Source organism: Leucoraja erinacea, chromosome 8 (assembly GCF_028641065.1).
Source record: "Leucoraja erinacea ecotype New England chromosome 8, Leri_hhj_1, whole genome shotgun sequence".
NCBI lineage: Eukaryota > Metazoa > Chordata > Chondrichthyes > Rajiformes > Rajidae > Leucoraja > Leucoraja erinaceus.
In genome coordinates, this window is record NC_073384.1 from 54,343,228 (window position 1) to 54,358,822 (window position 15,595).

At 42.0% G+C, this 15,595-nt stretch overlaps 1 protein-coding gene across 3 annotated transcripts in view; it reads right to left on the reverse strand.

Annotated features, from left to right (window-relative positions):
• Positions 1–15,595, reverse strand: part of spata17 (spermatogenesis associated 17) — a 207,514-nt gene that overhangs the window by 121,916 nt on the left and 70,003 nt on the right. For all 3 annotated transcript variants that reach the window (XM_055639730.1, XM_055639729.1, XM_055639731.1), the window contains one exon: positions 5,135–5,283. In XM_055639730.1, the coding sequence (XP_055495705.1) occupies positions 5,135–5,283 (149 nt within the window). The remainder of the gene's footprint in view (positions 1–5,134; positions 5,284–15,595) is intronic.

Sequence of the window (15,595 nt, forward strand, 5' to 3'; positions counted from 1 at the left end):
AAAACTGCTCTCTCTCCCCATCCCCGTACTCGCAACAAGGGCAGAGTCCCCCTAGTCCTCACCTTTCACCCCACCAGCCATCACATACAAAAAATAATCCTCCGTCAGTTTCGCCACCTCCAACGTGACCCCACTACTGGCCACATCTTCCCATCTCCCCCCATATCTGCCTTCCGCAAAGACCGCTCCCTCCATAACTCCCTTGTCAATTCTTCCCTTCCCTCTCGGTCCACCCCCTCCCCGGGCACTTTCCCTTGCGGCTGCAGCAGATGCAACACTTGTCCCCTTTACCTCCCCCCTCAACTCCTTTCAGGGACCCAAGCAATCGTTCCAGGTGCGACAGAGGTTTACCTGCATCTCTTCCAACCTCATCTATTGCGTCCGCTGCTCTAGATGTCAGCAGATCTATATCGGTGAGACCAAGCGGAGGTTGGGCGATCGTTTCGCCGAACACCTCCGCTCGGTCCGCAATAACCTAGCTGACCTCCCGGTGGCTCAGCACTTCAACTCCCCCTCCCACTCCGCCTCTGACCTCTCTGTCCTGGGTCTCCTCCATGGCCACAGCGAGCAGCACCGGAAATTGGAGGAACAGCACCTCATATTCCGTTTGGGGAGTCTGCACCCCGGGGGCATGAACATCGACTTCTCCCAATTCTGTTAGTCCTTGCTGTCTCCTCCCCTTCCTCAGCTCCCCTGCTGTCTCCTCCCACCCTCCAGCCTTCCGGCTACTCCTCCTTTTCCCTTTCTTGTCCCCACCCACCCCCACCCCTGATCAGTCTGAAGAAGGGTTTCGGCCCGAAACGTTGCCTATTTCCTTCGCTCCATAGATGCTGCTGCACCCGCTGAGTTTCTCCAGCTTTTCTGTGTAACCTTCGATTCTACAGCATCTGCAGTTCCCTCTTTAACAAATGTCTGAGAGTTGGCTCAACCAGGGAGATCTCTATAGAACTGCCAACAACTGAATGCGGTGGAGGATATTTGTAAATGGCCTATGCTCCCTTGAGGAGCAAAGGGCTTAAGAAGAAGAACAACAACAACAAATTTGTCTCATTTTATAATACAAAGTGTGGATAGCTTCTGACGGGAAGTTATTGAAAAGCTATAAAAATCATAATTGATGATTTATCATCATTTTAGTATATTATTTATTAACGCTATTCCATTTATTTGTATAATCTTTAATAATAGAAGTGTTTAAACAAATGTAAATAATAATGGTCAAAGATAACAAACCTTATTAATGATACTAACCATTAATGTGAAGGTACAAAAATGAGGAAGATTACAAATGGAATAAAAAGGGTTGTGGTACTCCGATGAGTTTATTTAAATGTAGAAATAATAGAAATTATGCAGACAAGAGCAGATAAATACAAAAGGAACATTTTGAAACAAGAGAACAGGCTTTTTACCAGAATGCTGCCTGATTTAGAAGGTATTAGCTATAAGGAGAGCGTGGACAAACTTGAACTAGTTTCTCTGGTGCATCAAAAGGAGACCTCATACAGATTTATGTTCTCTATCCTACAATTCAAAGAAAGTGCAACAGGAACAACACCGAAACAACTCATATGGAACAGAATTGTAAATAAGTGCCAGCATCGTAAATGAAGGGGAGCAATGTATAAGGCAGTTAAATTTAAAAGATAGGAACAAATGCTGGACTACATTTACTTCTCATTGGACGTGAATTCTATCTTTTACACAAATGCACTGACCTCTGTTAGGGTGGGAGAATTAACATTGACACAGGTGAGATTTGGAGTGGTCACCCTGAACTGCTCACAGGAAACAGTGAAAGAGATATATGATTTTAAATAGTTAAAGGCGTGGAAAGGGTAAGTTTACTAACAATGCATTTTTCATTGAATGTGATCGATTCTCAGATTTTCTGGAGTTGATATTGACTGAATTAAGGGATGGGAGAAAAAAACCTCAAAAAGCTGGAGCAACTCAGCAGGACAGCAGCATCTCTGGAGAGAAGGAATGGTTGATCTTCAAAGGAAGAAACTCCAAAATCTCAGACAGCTCTGTGTATAGATGGTCTAGGTTCAGGCTGCCACTTTTTGACATCTGCAGGAGTCCAGGTTGGCATGCAGACAAGCAATATGGGGACCTATTCACTGATGGTGCTGGAATCAAAAATGTTGTCAACATATGAGAAGACAGGACGTTCATCTTCTCTCGTGTCTTAATAGTTGGCACACTCCTAAGGCTGCATCTCAGCAAAGTTAGATATCTATCGGAGAATGTATCTCACCGTTAGCCTAGTTTATCTCATATGATCCAGTCAGATCCCAAATGGCGCCATGTGACTGACCTTCGGACAATCAACATTCATTTGGTGAACTTGGAGGAAAACCAGCCAGTCATGCCAATGACGACAGTATACCATTGCTCACATTTGTGAAATCGCTGTCCCTGAACCCTCTCAGTAGTTTCAGATTGTATATCAATCTGTCGACACGAGTTATGCTTTACCACAGACTCACCAGCTTTCTCTATCTCTGAAAAGCATATCCCTATTTCATCATCTGACTCAGAAAGCTAAGTGAACTAATCAGTCCTGAGCAACTGTACGTATATATCTCCAGCATCACATCTAGAAAACTATTTATTGACATTAACTGATGTACAATGCCTTTCATAATGTTTAGGACAAAGACCCATCATTTATTTATTTGCCTCTATACTCCATAATATGAGATTTGTAATTGAAAAAAAAATCACGTGGTTAAAGTGTACATTGTCAGATTTTAATAAAGGCCATTTTTATACATTTTGGTTTAACATTGTAGAAATTACAGCAATGTTTATACACAGTACCCCCATTTCAGGGCACCATACTGTTTGGGACACAGCAATGTAATGTAAATGAAAGTAGTCATTTTGTTACATATCCTTTGCATGCAATGACTGCTTGAAGTCTGCGATTCATGGACATCACCAATTACTGGGAGTCTTCTCTGGTGATGCTCTGCCAGGCCTGTATTGCAGCCATCTTTAGCTTATGCTTGTTTTGGCGGCTAGTCCCCTTCAGTTTTCTCTTCAGCATATAAAAGGCATGCTCAATTGGGTTCAGATCGGGTGATTGACTTAGCCACTCAAAAATTTACCATTTTTAGCTTTGAAAAACTCCTTTGTTGCTTTAGCAGTATGTTTGGGATCATTGTCTTGCTGTAGAATGAACCACCGGCCAATTTGTTTTGAGGCATTTGTTTGAACTTGAACAGATAGGATGTCGATACATTTCATAATTCATTATGCTACTACCATCAGCAGCTGTATCATCAATGAAGATAAGTGAGCCAATACCTTCAGCAGCCATACATGCCCAGGCCATGACACCCACACCACTGTGTTTCACAGATGAGGTGGTATGCTTTGGATCTTGGGCAGTTCCTTCTCTCCTCCATTATTTGCTCTTGCCATCAATCTGATATAGGTTAATCTTCATCTCATCTGTCCACAAAACCTTTTTCCAGAACTGTGGTTGCTCTTTTATGTACTTCCTGGCAAATTGTAACCTGGCCATCCTATTTTTGAGGCTAACCAGTGGTTTGCATCTTGCAGTGTAGCCTCTGTATTTCTGTTCATGAAGTCTTCAGCGGACAGTGGAAATTGACAAATCCACACCTGACTCTTGAAGAGTGTTTCTGATCTGTCGGACAGGTGTTTGGGGATTTTTCTTTATTATAGAGAGAATTGTTCTGTCATCAGCTGTGGCGGTCTTCCTTGGCCTGCCAGTCCCTTTGCGATTAGAAAGCTCACCAGTGCTCTTTTTCTTCTTAATGATGTTCCGAACAATTGATTTTGGTTAAGGGCTGTCCCACTGCATGACCTAATTTGCGAGTTTAGAAGAGTTTGCACTCGACTGAAACTCGCAGCATGGTCGACACGTGGTCCTAGGAGGTCCTATGAGGTCACCGAAACTCTCCTTCCGTCTCGAAGGGAAGTTCTCGCATACTTGCGGCCTCAGTTTCTATCTTTGACTATCATTGGCACAACTTTGGTCCTCATGTTGATAAACAGCTATAAACGTTTCCAAAGGTGATGGAAAGTCTGGAGGAAAGACTAGGTGTTGAGAACTCTCTAAAGCGCCTGTCCCACTTGGGCGTCATTTGCGCGTCACGCAGATGGCGCGCAAAGATTTTGTACACCCCAAAATCCTGGGGCGCCGCGCACGACCGCGCATCACTGCCTACGTGTAATGTGTACCATGCGCACATCGTGACGCGTAAATGATGTCACGTAAATTACGCGCAAATTACACACAAGTGGGACAGGCCCTTTATACCTGCATTAAGGAGGCAAGTAAACACACCTGAACAATTACAAACACCTGTGAAGCCATGTGTCTCAAACATTATGGTGCCCTGATATGGGGGGACTATATACAAACACAGCTGTAATTTCTACACGGTAAAACCAAAATGTATAAAAATGGCCTTTGATAAAATTTGACAATGTGCTCTTTAACCACAATCTTAAATTGTGGAGTACAGAGGCAAATAAATAAATGGGCCTTTGTCCCAAACATTATGGAGGGCATTGTATATTATAATATGATGTTGTACATTACAACATGATGTTTTCGATACCCCTTGCACAGAAAGATGAATTGTGCAGCATGTAGAAGCAGATGCATTCCTTCCCTCCATAAAAAAAAAATACCTGGAAGTTCTTTCATGGCCACGTCTTGTTCCATTGCCAATTATTTCACCCATCCAATTCCACTTTAAACCATTATGCCTTGATTTCACAGCCCAATATTATTGCGTATAGAATTTATTGGAATTGTGCCACAACAGGTATGCACAGCTTAATCATAATAAATAAACAAAACTAGCTGTCCACTTGTTATACTCCTGTTGCTATCATCTTTCAACATGTGTTTGCCTGCTACATACAACTAATGCCCCCATGCGGCCAAGAACCAATTACAATATATTATTGTTCTGCCATGAATAATCAATAAATATAAAGTGGAAGTAGTTAATTTTTTTAATTAAATGCAATAAATATTATTGTTTTAACAAATCAATAATTCTAAGGTATAATTAATACTGAAGGAAAACAACAATAACAAGTTACATAACAGTAAGTACCATTGATGTTGAAGATAATGATTTACCTAATGTCATGTATACGATTTCTCCATTCTTCTCTTTTCATCTCCTCCCTGGCCTCCTCCTCTGATGTGATTGATGTTGCCACCCGGACGGATGGCTCCAAAGGCTTGTAGCGCTGTTGCCATACTTCAACAGTATCGCGGAAGGGACCCTGACAGGTACAGGATAAGGTAAATGTTTTATTGTCATGTTTTTTGACACATTATTGATGACTGAGGAACCTGCACGTCTGTGTAAGTGCTGCAAGCTTCTCAATTGTAAATTATTTATAAAAGTAATACCTTTTGATACACAGTTATAAAGAACATGAAAGTTGATAACATTTTGTTGATAGATGAGAATTTAAAAATGTCCAAAGCTGGAAAAAAAAGTTTGAATTTTAAACTGTTAATCAATATTGTATTGAGTTAAAAATATTTGCAAATAATGCAGAATGGAGATGTGGTGTTGGGCATTCTCACTAAACCTTGTAATTTACATTTTAATTACTACTCGATGTGTTCATACTTTCTTCCCTCAAATCCTTCTCTAAATAACTTGATTTAAGCAGGTAGGATGGTCACAAATGTAATATTCGTTAAAGTCACTAAACCGATGAACCAGTTAAGACCGACAATTTTCTTCCACAACAAAACATTTTCACTGAAATCATCTTTCAGTACTTTATTCACAATATTTCTCTTCTGAAAAGACCCTCCCATTTAATACTACTAAGATTCTCACCACAAATGCTGGAGTAACTCAGCTGGTCTGGCAGCATCTCTAGAGAACATGGATAGATGACATTTTGGGTCGGGACCCTTTTAATATTCTCTGCCACCCCTCATCTCAGAATCTCATCAGTCTAATTGTAACCTGATAAGTAAATCTGACCCTGTGAACCATTCACCTCCCTTTGAACATACGGTATCCTTTCTGTCCGATGACAACTCCTTTCTCCTTACTGTGAGCGTATAATTGAGGCATCTTATTCCAGATACATAAAATATAATATTTAGTTAAACCCTACCGGGTGATTATCCATGGAGGAAGAAAAAACATACACCATCGCTGTGTCTATCTCCAGCATCCACAAGCTCAATCCATGAAATTCATGTTCAGTAAAAGGATAGCTAAAAGTTGGTTTGCAAGGTGATATACCATGTAGTTGAGGCATCTAAATAACAATTTTTAAAAGGGGTTTGGACAGGTATTTGGATAGGAGAGGTTCAGAAGGATCTGGGCCTAATAAAGGCAAATCGGACTAGCTTAGGTGGGGACCTTGGTTGGCATGAATGTGTTGACTCGAGAGGACTGTCTCTATGTTGTATGACGTTACCAGGGCTAAAGTACCATATGGCTAGTTCATCTACCTATTCCAAGGAACAAACGAACAACATGCCAGTTCTGCAAAGACTACATATATATGAGGCAGATGAGATCTTAAAAAAATATTTTCAGGATCCAGGCATCACTGACAATGCCAGCTTTAAGTGTCCTTGAGAATTAAGTGGTGAGCTATATTCTTTAACTGCTACAGACCTTTTGATGAAGGTATTTCTGCAGAGTTGAAAGGGCGTGGGTGGGAAGGGGGTAGGGGGGAGAGTGGAGGGTATATTACAAGATTTATGTCTGACAATGAGTCAGATGGTGTGTAATTTGAAGTGAAACTTTCAAGTTGGTGGCATTTCCACAAGATTTTTGGGACACTGGCTGGAATGGGCAGAAGCGCTACATAAGATGTCAAAGACAGTGCAAACCTGTGCAGGTGATTCCAAGTAGCCACAATGTCATCCTTTCTAGGAAGGTGTGGCTAGATCCATGTATATTCTCCTGGTACAGTGGAAATTGGCAAAGGCCATGACTTTTATTATAATACAGGCGGAGGCCACACAATGTTCCAGTGCTGCAGGGAAAGGGACGAGTGTACTGCCAATCAAGCATATATTGCTTTCATTTTGCTTTCACGAAGGAAGACACAAGCAATCTCCCTGATGTACTGGAGGACAGAGGATCTAAGGGGGTAGAGGAACTGAAATAAATGTTCATTAGGCGAGAAATAGTATTGGGTAGGCTAATGGGACGGAAGGATGATAAATCCCCTGGGCCTGATGGTCTGCATCCCAGGGTCCTCAGGGCTCTAGAAATAGTGGACGCATTGGTAATTATTTTCCAATGTTCAATAGATTCAGGATCAGTTCCTGTGGATTGGAGAATAGCTAATGTTATCCCACTTTTCAAGAAAGGAGCGAGAGAGTAAACGGGGAATTACAGACCAGTTAGCCTGACTTCGGCGGTGGGAAAGATGCTGGTCAATTATTAAAGAGGTAATAATGGGGCATTTGGATAGCAGTAAAAGGATTAGTCCAAGTCAGCATGGATGGAAAGGGAAATCATGCTTGATTAATCTTCTGGAATTTTTGAGGATGTGACAAGTAAAATGGATGAAGGGGTGCCAGTGGATGTAGTGTATCTAGACTTTCAGAAAGCCTTTGATAAGGTCCCGCACAGGAGACTGGTGACTAAAATTAGAGCACATGGTATTGGGGGTAGGGTGTTGACATGGATAGAAAATTGGTTGGCAGACCGGAAGCAAAGAGTAGGAGTGAACGGGTCCTTTTCAGAATGGCAGGCAGTGGCAAGTGGAGTGCCGCAAGGCTCCATGTTGGGGCCACAACTGTTTATCATATATATTAATGATTTGGAAGAGGGAATTAGGAGCAACATTAGCAAGTTTGCGGATGACACAAAGCTGGATGGCAGGGTGAACTGTGAAGAGGATGTTAGGAGGTTGCAGGGTAACCTGGACAGGTTGAGTGAGTGGGCAGATGCGTGGCAGATGCAGTATAATATAGATAAATGTGAGATTATCCACTTTGGCGGCAAAAACAAGAGGGCAGATTATTATCTCAATGGGATTAGGTTAGGTAAGGGGGCGGTGCAGCAAGACCTGGGCGTCCTTGTACACTAGTCACTGAAAGTTGGCTTACAGGTACAGCAGGCAGTGAAGAAAGCTAATGGAATGTTGGCCTTCATAACAAGAGGATTTCAGTATAGGAGTAAAGAGGTTCTTCTGCAGTTGTATAGGGCTCTGGAGAGACCACATCTGGAGTATTGTGTACAGTTTTGGTCTCCTAATTTGAGGAAGGACATCCTTGCGATTGTAGGTTCACGAGATTGATCCCTGGGATGGCGGGACTGTCATATGAGGAAAGATTGAAAAGACTAGGCTTGTATTCACTGGAGCTTAAAAGGATGAGGGGATATCTTATAGAAACATATAAAATTATAAAAGGACTGGACAAGCTAGATGCAGGAAAAATGTTCCGGATGTTGGGCGAGTCCAGAACCAGGGGCCACAGTCTTAGAATAAAGGGGAGGTTATTTAAGACTGAGGTGAGAAAAAACTTTTTCACCCAGAGAGTTGTGAATTTATGGAATTCCCTGCCACAGAGGGCAGTGGAGGCCAAGTCACTGGATGGATTTAAGAGAGAGTTAGATAGAGCTCATGGAGCTAGTGGAGTCAAGGAATATGGGGAGAAGGCAGGCACGGGTTATTGATAGGGGACGATCAGCCATGATCACAATGAATGGCTGTGCTGGCTCGAAGGGCGGAATGGCCTCCTTCTCCACCTATTTTCTATGTTTCTATTACCGTGCTGGGTTCCAGTGTTAGCAGATACTTTGAGATTGCAAGGACATATCTATGATATATCCTCCAGCAGATTTGCAAAGTTCCCAGCTCAAGGGCTTCTCAATGGGTTACCAGAATGAATCTGCTGTGCTCTGGGACATACCATCCACACGTTCTCACATTTACAACACAGTTAAACATAAAGTGCTGGAGTAACTCAGTGGGTCAGGCAGCCTGATGGGTGATGTTTCTGGTCAGGACCCTCTTTCAGACAAGAAGATTAACAGGGTTCCAACCTGAAAAAGGCACCCATCCTTTTTATCCAGAGATGCTGCCTGACCCGCTGATTTACTCAAGCACTTTGTCTATCTTTGGTATAAACCAGTATCTGCAGTCCTTGTTTCTCCATTTAGGACAGAGCTGTGTGTTGTTTTAAATTGTGTCTCAGTGTAGCCATTGTGTCAATGTAAAATTGTAGCACGATCCATGGACATATGAAGTAGAGAATTGATTAATGTCTTCAGCAAGGAGACGGGCTTGGAATTTTAAAAGACTTCTCCCTCAATCCAGATTCACTTAGATATGGTATCAAGGCTTTGTCAGGAACTAAAAATGAAGGAATTCACAATCTTCTAATGTTTATTTCTTAGATCAAGTGAGGTAAATATATCACAAGGTTGATAATTATGATTCATTTTTTGACTTGATGTAAATCACAATTTCAATGGGAGCAAGTATTAAAACATGCATTTCTGGAACTGTTAGGGTGTGGCAGGTACTCAAACGCAAATCAATGGCTCATATCAATATGCCTAAGCAAAAATCTGAAAATACTGGAAATATGAAGTAAATACAGAATAGTGGAAATAGTAAGCATATCAAACAGCATCTGTGGAGGGAAAAAAACAACCTAATGTTCAGGTCCTTGACCTTTTGTAAGTTGACGAGACATACCCTTTCTATGAGCAAGTATTTATAATTATTTGACAGCAAGGCTTAGCATACTGATGGTAATTTGATCTACAAGACAGTTCATTCTTGATCATGTAATGTCACTTGTAACCACAGCCGATCAAACGGAGAGATCACTCAGGTTGATGTCCATAATAAGCATACTGTATGTGGACCAACGTGCAATGCAACAGTTAATAACCAATTGAAGGTTTTTGATAGAATTTATTGCCACACAACCAGGGTCGGTGGAATTTTGGGTTGTCAGCAGCGGTACAATAATAAAGAACACACAACCACAATAAAAATGTAACACAAACATCCACCACAGCATTCATCACTGTGGTTGAAGGCACAGAACTTGGCCAGACCTTTGCCTGATAAACAATGAGAAAAAATCGACCCACTGCCTCAAATGGTGCAGAAATATAATTAAGATGTGCTGAAGCTATGACTTATCCCAAGCAAATTTCTCTAGCATCATATTGGTGCAAAAAAAAAAAACAAGCTTCTCCCAGGTGATAAGCTTGAAGGATCCCTGGTCTGACAAATGCCCAAAGTCTGCTTGGTGCAGGTCAATAACTTGATAGTTATTCTGTCATATTGTTCCTGCTGTATAATTAACGTGCTATAAACAAGTATGGAATCTAATTAATAGTTATTCTCACTAAGTTGGTCAGCGTCAGAAGTAATTGGTTAAAATCTAACATATACTATCCCCTCAGTTTAGTATTTGGTTCATGTTACTTTTCTGATCAAAGGATATTTTCAAGATTGCTGTAGTGGGGAGAAGGGGAATGGGGAGACAAGTGCAGTAGTCAGAGAGTTAGAGAGTCATACGACTTGGAAACAGGCCTTTCGGCTCAACTTGCCCACGCTGACCAACATGCACCATCTACACTAGTCTCATCCGACAGTGTTTGGCCCATATCCACCTAAACCTATCCTATCCATGCACCTGTCCAATTGTTTCTTAAATGTTGTATAGTACCTGCCGCAACTATCTTCTCCGGCAGTAATTCCATATACCTATCACAAAGGTATACAAAAAGGTGGCCCTTCAGGCCATTATTAATTCCCCCCCCCCTCACTTTAAACCTATGTTCTCTGCTTCTTGATTCCACTACTTTGGGTAAAACACTCTGCATTTACTCTATCTATTCCACTCATGATCTTCTATACCTCTGGGTTAAGACACAGAAGAGAAGATAGGGTGGCACAGTGGCAGAGAAGATAACGCTGCAGACTCACAGCTCCAGCCATCCAGGTTCGATACTGATCTCTGATATCGTCTTTCGTGGTGTTTTGCATATTTCCCTGGTGTCCATGTTGGTTTGCTCTAGCAATATCCGCTGATAGGTAGATGATGCAAGGGAATATGCGAGAGGGGCTAGCGGAATCAAGGGATATGGGTAGAAGTCAGGCACGGGTTACTGATTGTGGATGATTAGCCATGATCACAATGAATGGCGGTGCTGGCTCGAAGGGCCAAATGGCCTCCTCCAGCACGTATTTTCTATGTTTCTAATAGATTACAGGGATATAGGTGGGGGAATGGAATTGGTTTCAGAGATGGCAATAGACTCGATGAATCAAAAGGCTTCCTTCTCTGGGTTTTGGAAAATAAGAGAAAATATAAATAAACAAAATTGGGTTTGAAGTTGAACAATGAAGAATAACTAACAAATGCAGATATTGTCAAAAAACAAAGAAAACAGAGGCCACATGAGGGGAGAAAAAAGATCAATGATACCGAGTAATAATTATCTATAAATCTGTGGCCCATACAAACCAACTATATCGGTTTCATTCAATACAGTTGTAGTTGAGCAACAGCTGAAGGAATGATGGAACTGAGAGCATGGGACAGAGAAAACCAACTGGCGTGCTTGATGACGTTGGTTGTAAGAAAGTTGAAGTAAAGAATCGCCTCAGAATTTGTTGTGCAATATGTTGGAAATTTTATATAGATAATAAAACACTTGTTGAATGAGTTGGAATGGACTGAAGGTAGCTGGGTAGAACAATTTGACAACGGTACAGATGTATCGAAAAAAAAGCTGGACCAGCTGACGATAACATCTTGAGATAGCAATAACAGAAGGCAGGCGGCAAATAAATGTTAATAGCTAATTTATATATAAACCCTATTGTTCTTACAGAGCTGAGGCAAAGCAACATGGATGACACAAGGGCACGTTAAGAAAATAAATTGCTCCGCAGAGTCATCTGGTGGCCAGAGCCTGCAACTGAGTATGATGTAATGTTTCTTTTATTGACTGTCATTTTAGGTTTAGGTTTATTATTGTCACATGCACCGAGGTACAGTGAAAGTCTTTGTTTTGCATGCTATCCAAACATTTCAGATACATCATATATAGATACAATCAGTTCAAACTCAATAGATGGAACAAAGGGGAAGATACAGAGTGCAGAATGTAGTTCTCAGGATTGTTGCACGTTGTACTGCATCAGTTCCTCAGACAAAGTCGGATGGCCTCAATGGCAGAGTTGAACCGAACAGTACCCTCGCTTATGGAAGAAGCATTCATAAGTCTGACTATGGAGGGGAGGAAGCTGTTCTTGAGCTTGGTGATGTGTGCGTGCTTACAAGCTTCTGTACCTGTTGCAGGACAGGAGCAGGGAGAAGGAGGAAAGGCTAGGGTGGGACAAGTCTTTGATTTTGTTTGCAGCGGTTGCAATGGGCCTTTGTGGCCAGCTGCAAGAGGAACAGTAAAATGGCACCAAATTGGCACTTCTTCCATGCAGACTCAGTGGGCTATTCTGTACATCTAGCCTAACCGGGAGATTGTGCTTGCGTATTGTGATAGTCATGCTGAGTTGTATGCAGAAAAAGTATTTCACTGTACCTGCATACACGTGATAATATAGAAACCATTGAACCATTAATAGTAATTAAACTCCTGGGATCTTCAATCCAGATAATTTGAAATTATTCACAAGAATATTAACTAAATGCTATACATTCCCTGACCAAGGTTAAACTAAAGGATTGGTCTTAAATGTTAAACATTCAGTTTTAAAATTGCCATCATTGTGTTTGACATATGTATCTGATGCTAACAAAGCAAGCTATTAACAAAGCCAGTATTTATTGTCCATCCCTAACAAAGGTAATAGGTGATCCCTCTTCTAGAACTGCTGTGGTCTGTATGGTGAAGGTGCCCCCACTTTGCAGCACTGTGGGGAGATTCAGAATTTAGACCCAGTGATGATGAAGAAACGGCAATGTATTTCCAAGTAAGGGTGACTTCTTGGAGGAGAATTTGCAGATTGTGATGTTCTTATTTTTCTTGGAGGCAAAAGTCATCAGTGCCAATGGGAGTATCTGCGAAGCTGAGCTGAGAAGGTCAGCTGAGAATGTCACTTTTTTTTTTTTTTACTGTTATTCGACCTGTCCTTGTCAAAGCAAATGAAGTGAAGTCCATAATGCTCCTGGATTATGCTTTGGTTGAAAGGCTCTGGTATACCAGGAGGTGAGTCACCAAGATCCCAACCTCCAAGTTGCTTGTGTAACCATAATTATGTGGCTGGTCCATTAGAGTATCTGCTTATTGATGCTGATGGTGGGGGATTCTGTGATGGCAATGCCATTGAATCTCATGATCATGGGTTAGATCCTGTCAGTGGACATGATCATTCCCTGACACATCTATAACGTAAACATATGACACTTCCTATGCCATGCCTTTGAATGTTTTGTTGCATATAGACAAACCACTGTTTCATTTGTTGAGAACACGTGAATAAAATTGAATATTGTGTGGTAAAAAGATTAAGCAGCTAAAGGTGGCTTGGACCAGGAAATTGCCCGGATGAATTTTGATAGTGATGTCCTTGAGCTGGAATGATTAACCTCCCAAGTACCTTTGATTATGAGAAATATGACCACAACAACTGGGTTTTCCCCATTGCGGACCATTAACTGCAGTTTTACCGTTAGGCTGTTGGCCGAGGAGCTTTTTCGTTCTAGTTCGTGACACAACTCATGGAACTACCAATTTTTAACATATTGTATAAAAATATTATATAAATCATACCTGAAACTTGTCAAGACCAAAACCTGCACATTTTTTTGAATTATGGAAAAAACTTCAAATTTTCCGAGTAGTAATTGCCCAATCAATGTACGTTTGACATTGAGGTCGGATGCAAATTGACCAATCCCGAGCTTTGTTTTATGGTCGCTAGGCAGCGAGGACCCTGGGATCATGGCTGCCTCCTAATTACATCAAAACAATAACAAGGTTTCCAAGGAATAAAGGTAGTGCTACCCTTGCTGATAATTTTGTTGTTCAATTGATTTATCTTTATAAAGTTATGATGTGAACTGTTAAATAAAAACGATAAATAACAAATGTAGAGCTAGGGTTAGTCGGTTGGGCTTGTCGGTCGATCGGGCTGTCGGTAGGCCAGTGGATGCTGCAAGGGGTCGGTCGGGCTGTCGGTATGCCAGTGAGTGCTGTGAAGGGTCGGACTGGCTGTCGGTAGGCCAGTGAATGCTGCGAGGGGTCGGTCGGGCTGTCGGTAGGCCGGTGGATGCTGCGACGGTCGGTCAGGCCGCTGGATGCTGCGAGGGGTCGGTCGGGCTGTCGGCTGGCTGGAGTTGCAGCGAGCATGCGGGCAGACTTACGGAGCCAGTGCTATGGGGGTGCTGAAGGTGGCCCGAGTGGCGTGCAGGGCAGTGCTGCTCTCCACCATCATCACCATGACGGTCCAGAAGGGCATGCCGGCCGAGGTGGACTCGCTGAGCGGCCACACGTATGGAACCCGCAGACCGTCCCAAAGCGACTCCAGCTCCACAGCGGCTCGTGGGCAGCTCTGGAAAGGGAGCGAGTTAGGGTTAGGGTTCCGAGACATGGGTCATGAAAGTTGATTTCTAGACACATTTTTGATGCTCAGCCCACAGCCGACATTGTTCTTTACTGTTACATATGCTAAGCAGTGCCTTACTCCCATCTCACATTTGGAGTTCAACTCTTTAGTACATAATTGGAACATGTGATCTGATCTGAAGAACAAGGGTCCTGGCTAAATGGATGGCACAACAGTGCAGAGGATAGTATTGAGGCCTTGCATCTCCGGGAACATGAGTTCAATCCTGACGTTAGGTCTAAAAGTTATTTGCATGTTTTATCTGTGACTGTCTTGGCTTCTAGAAGGTTGAATTCCTCCACTATGAGTGATGTGCTGCTGATAGGTTAATTGTCTAATCTAACTTACCACGGTGTAGATAAATAGCAAAAAAAAGGATGAAAGGATGGAGGATGAAAATTTCAGAAAGTAGATTACAAGGAAACAAAAGAGAAATTATATTATGAGATACTTCTCCTAGGAGAAGAATCCTCCAACTTCTATGTTGTGATAAGTTAAAAAAAAAAAGAGCTTTCATCTGATCCACGTTCTTGAATCACTTATATTCCTGTTTTGCACACATGTCATCCTTTTTTGAAGTTGCAGAGGCTTGCCACTTTATTAATATAAATTCTTGGCATCTTTCCTCACTTGTATTCCAAAATTCATCTCTACCACAAGGCCCATAGCAGCAGGAGTATGGGAATACCTTAAACTCTGCGGCTTACCCTCAAAGTGGGACACCATTCTCATTTAGAAATATATTGCCAGTTCTGCATCATCGCTGGGTCTAAGTTTTGGAACTTCCTACCAAATACTAGAGAGTATCTTCACCAGTGGGACTGCAGTGGTCAAGAAGATGACTCACCATCAAGGTCTAAATCCTGGCTAAAATAGTTCAGCCATAGCACCAAAATTTAGTAAAGGACATGTATTGTTAGGCCATTTTGGTCAAGTCTGATGCGCTCTGCAGAAATAAGACAAGCTTCTGAATGGTGCCAGTTGCATATCAATTGACAGAATG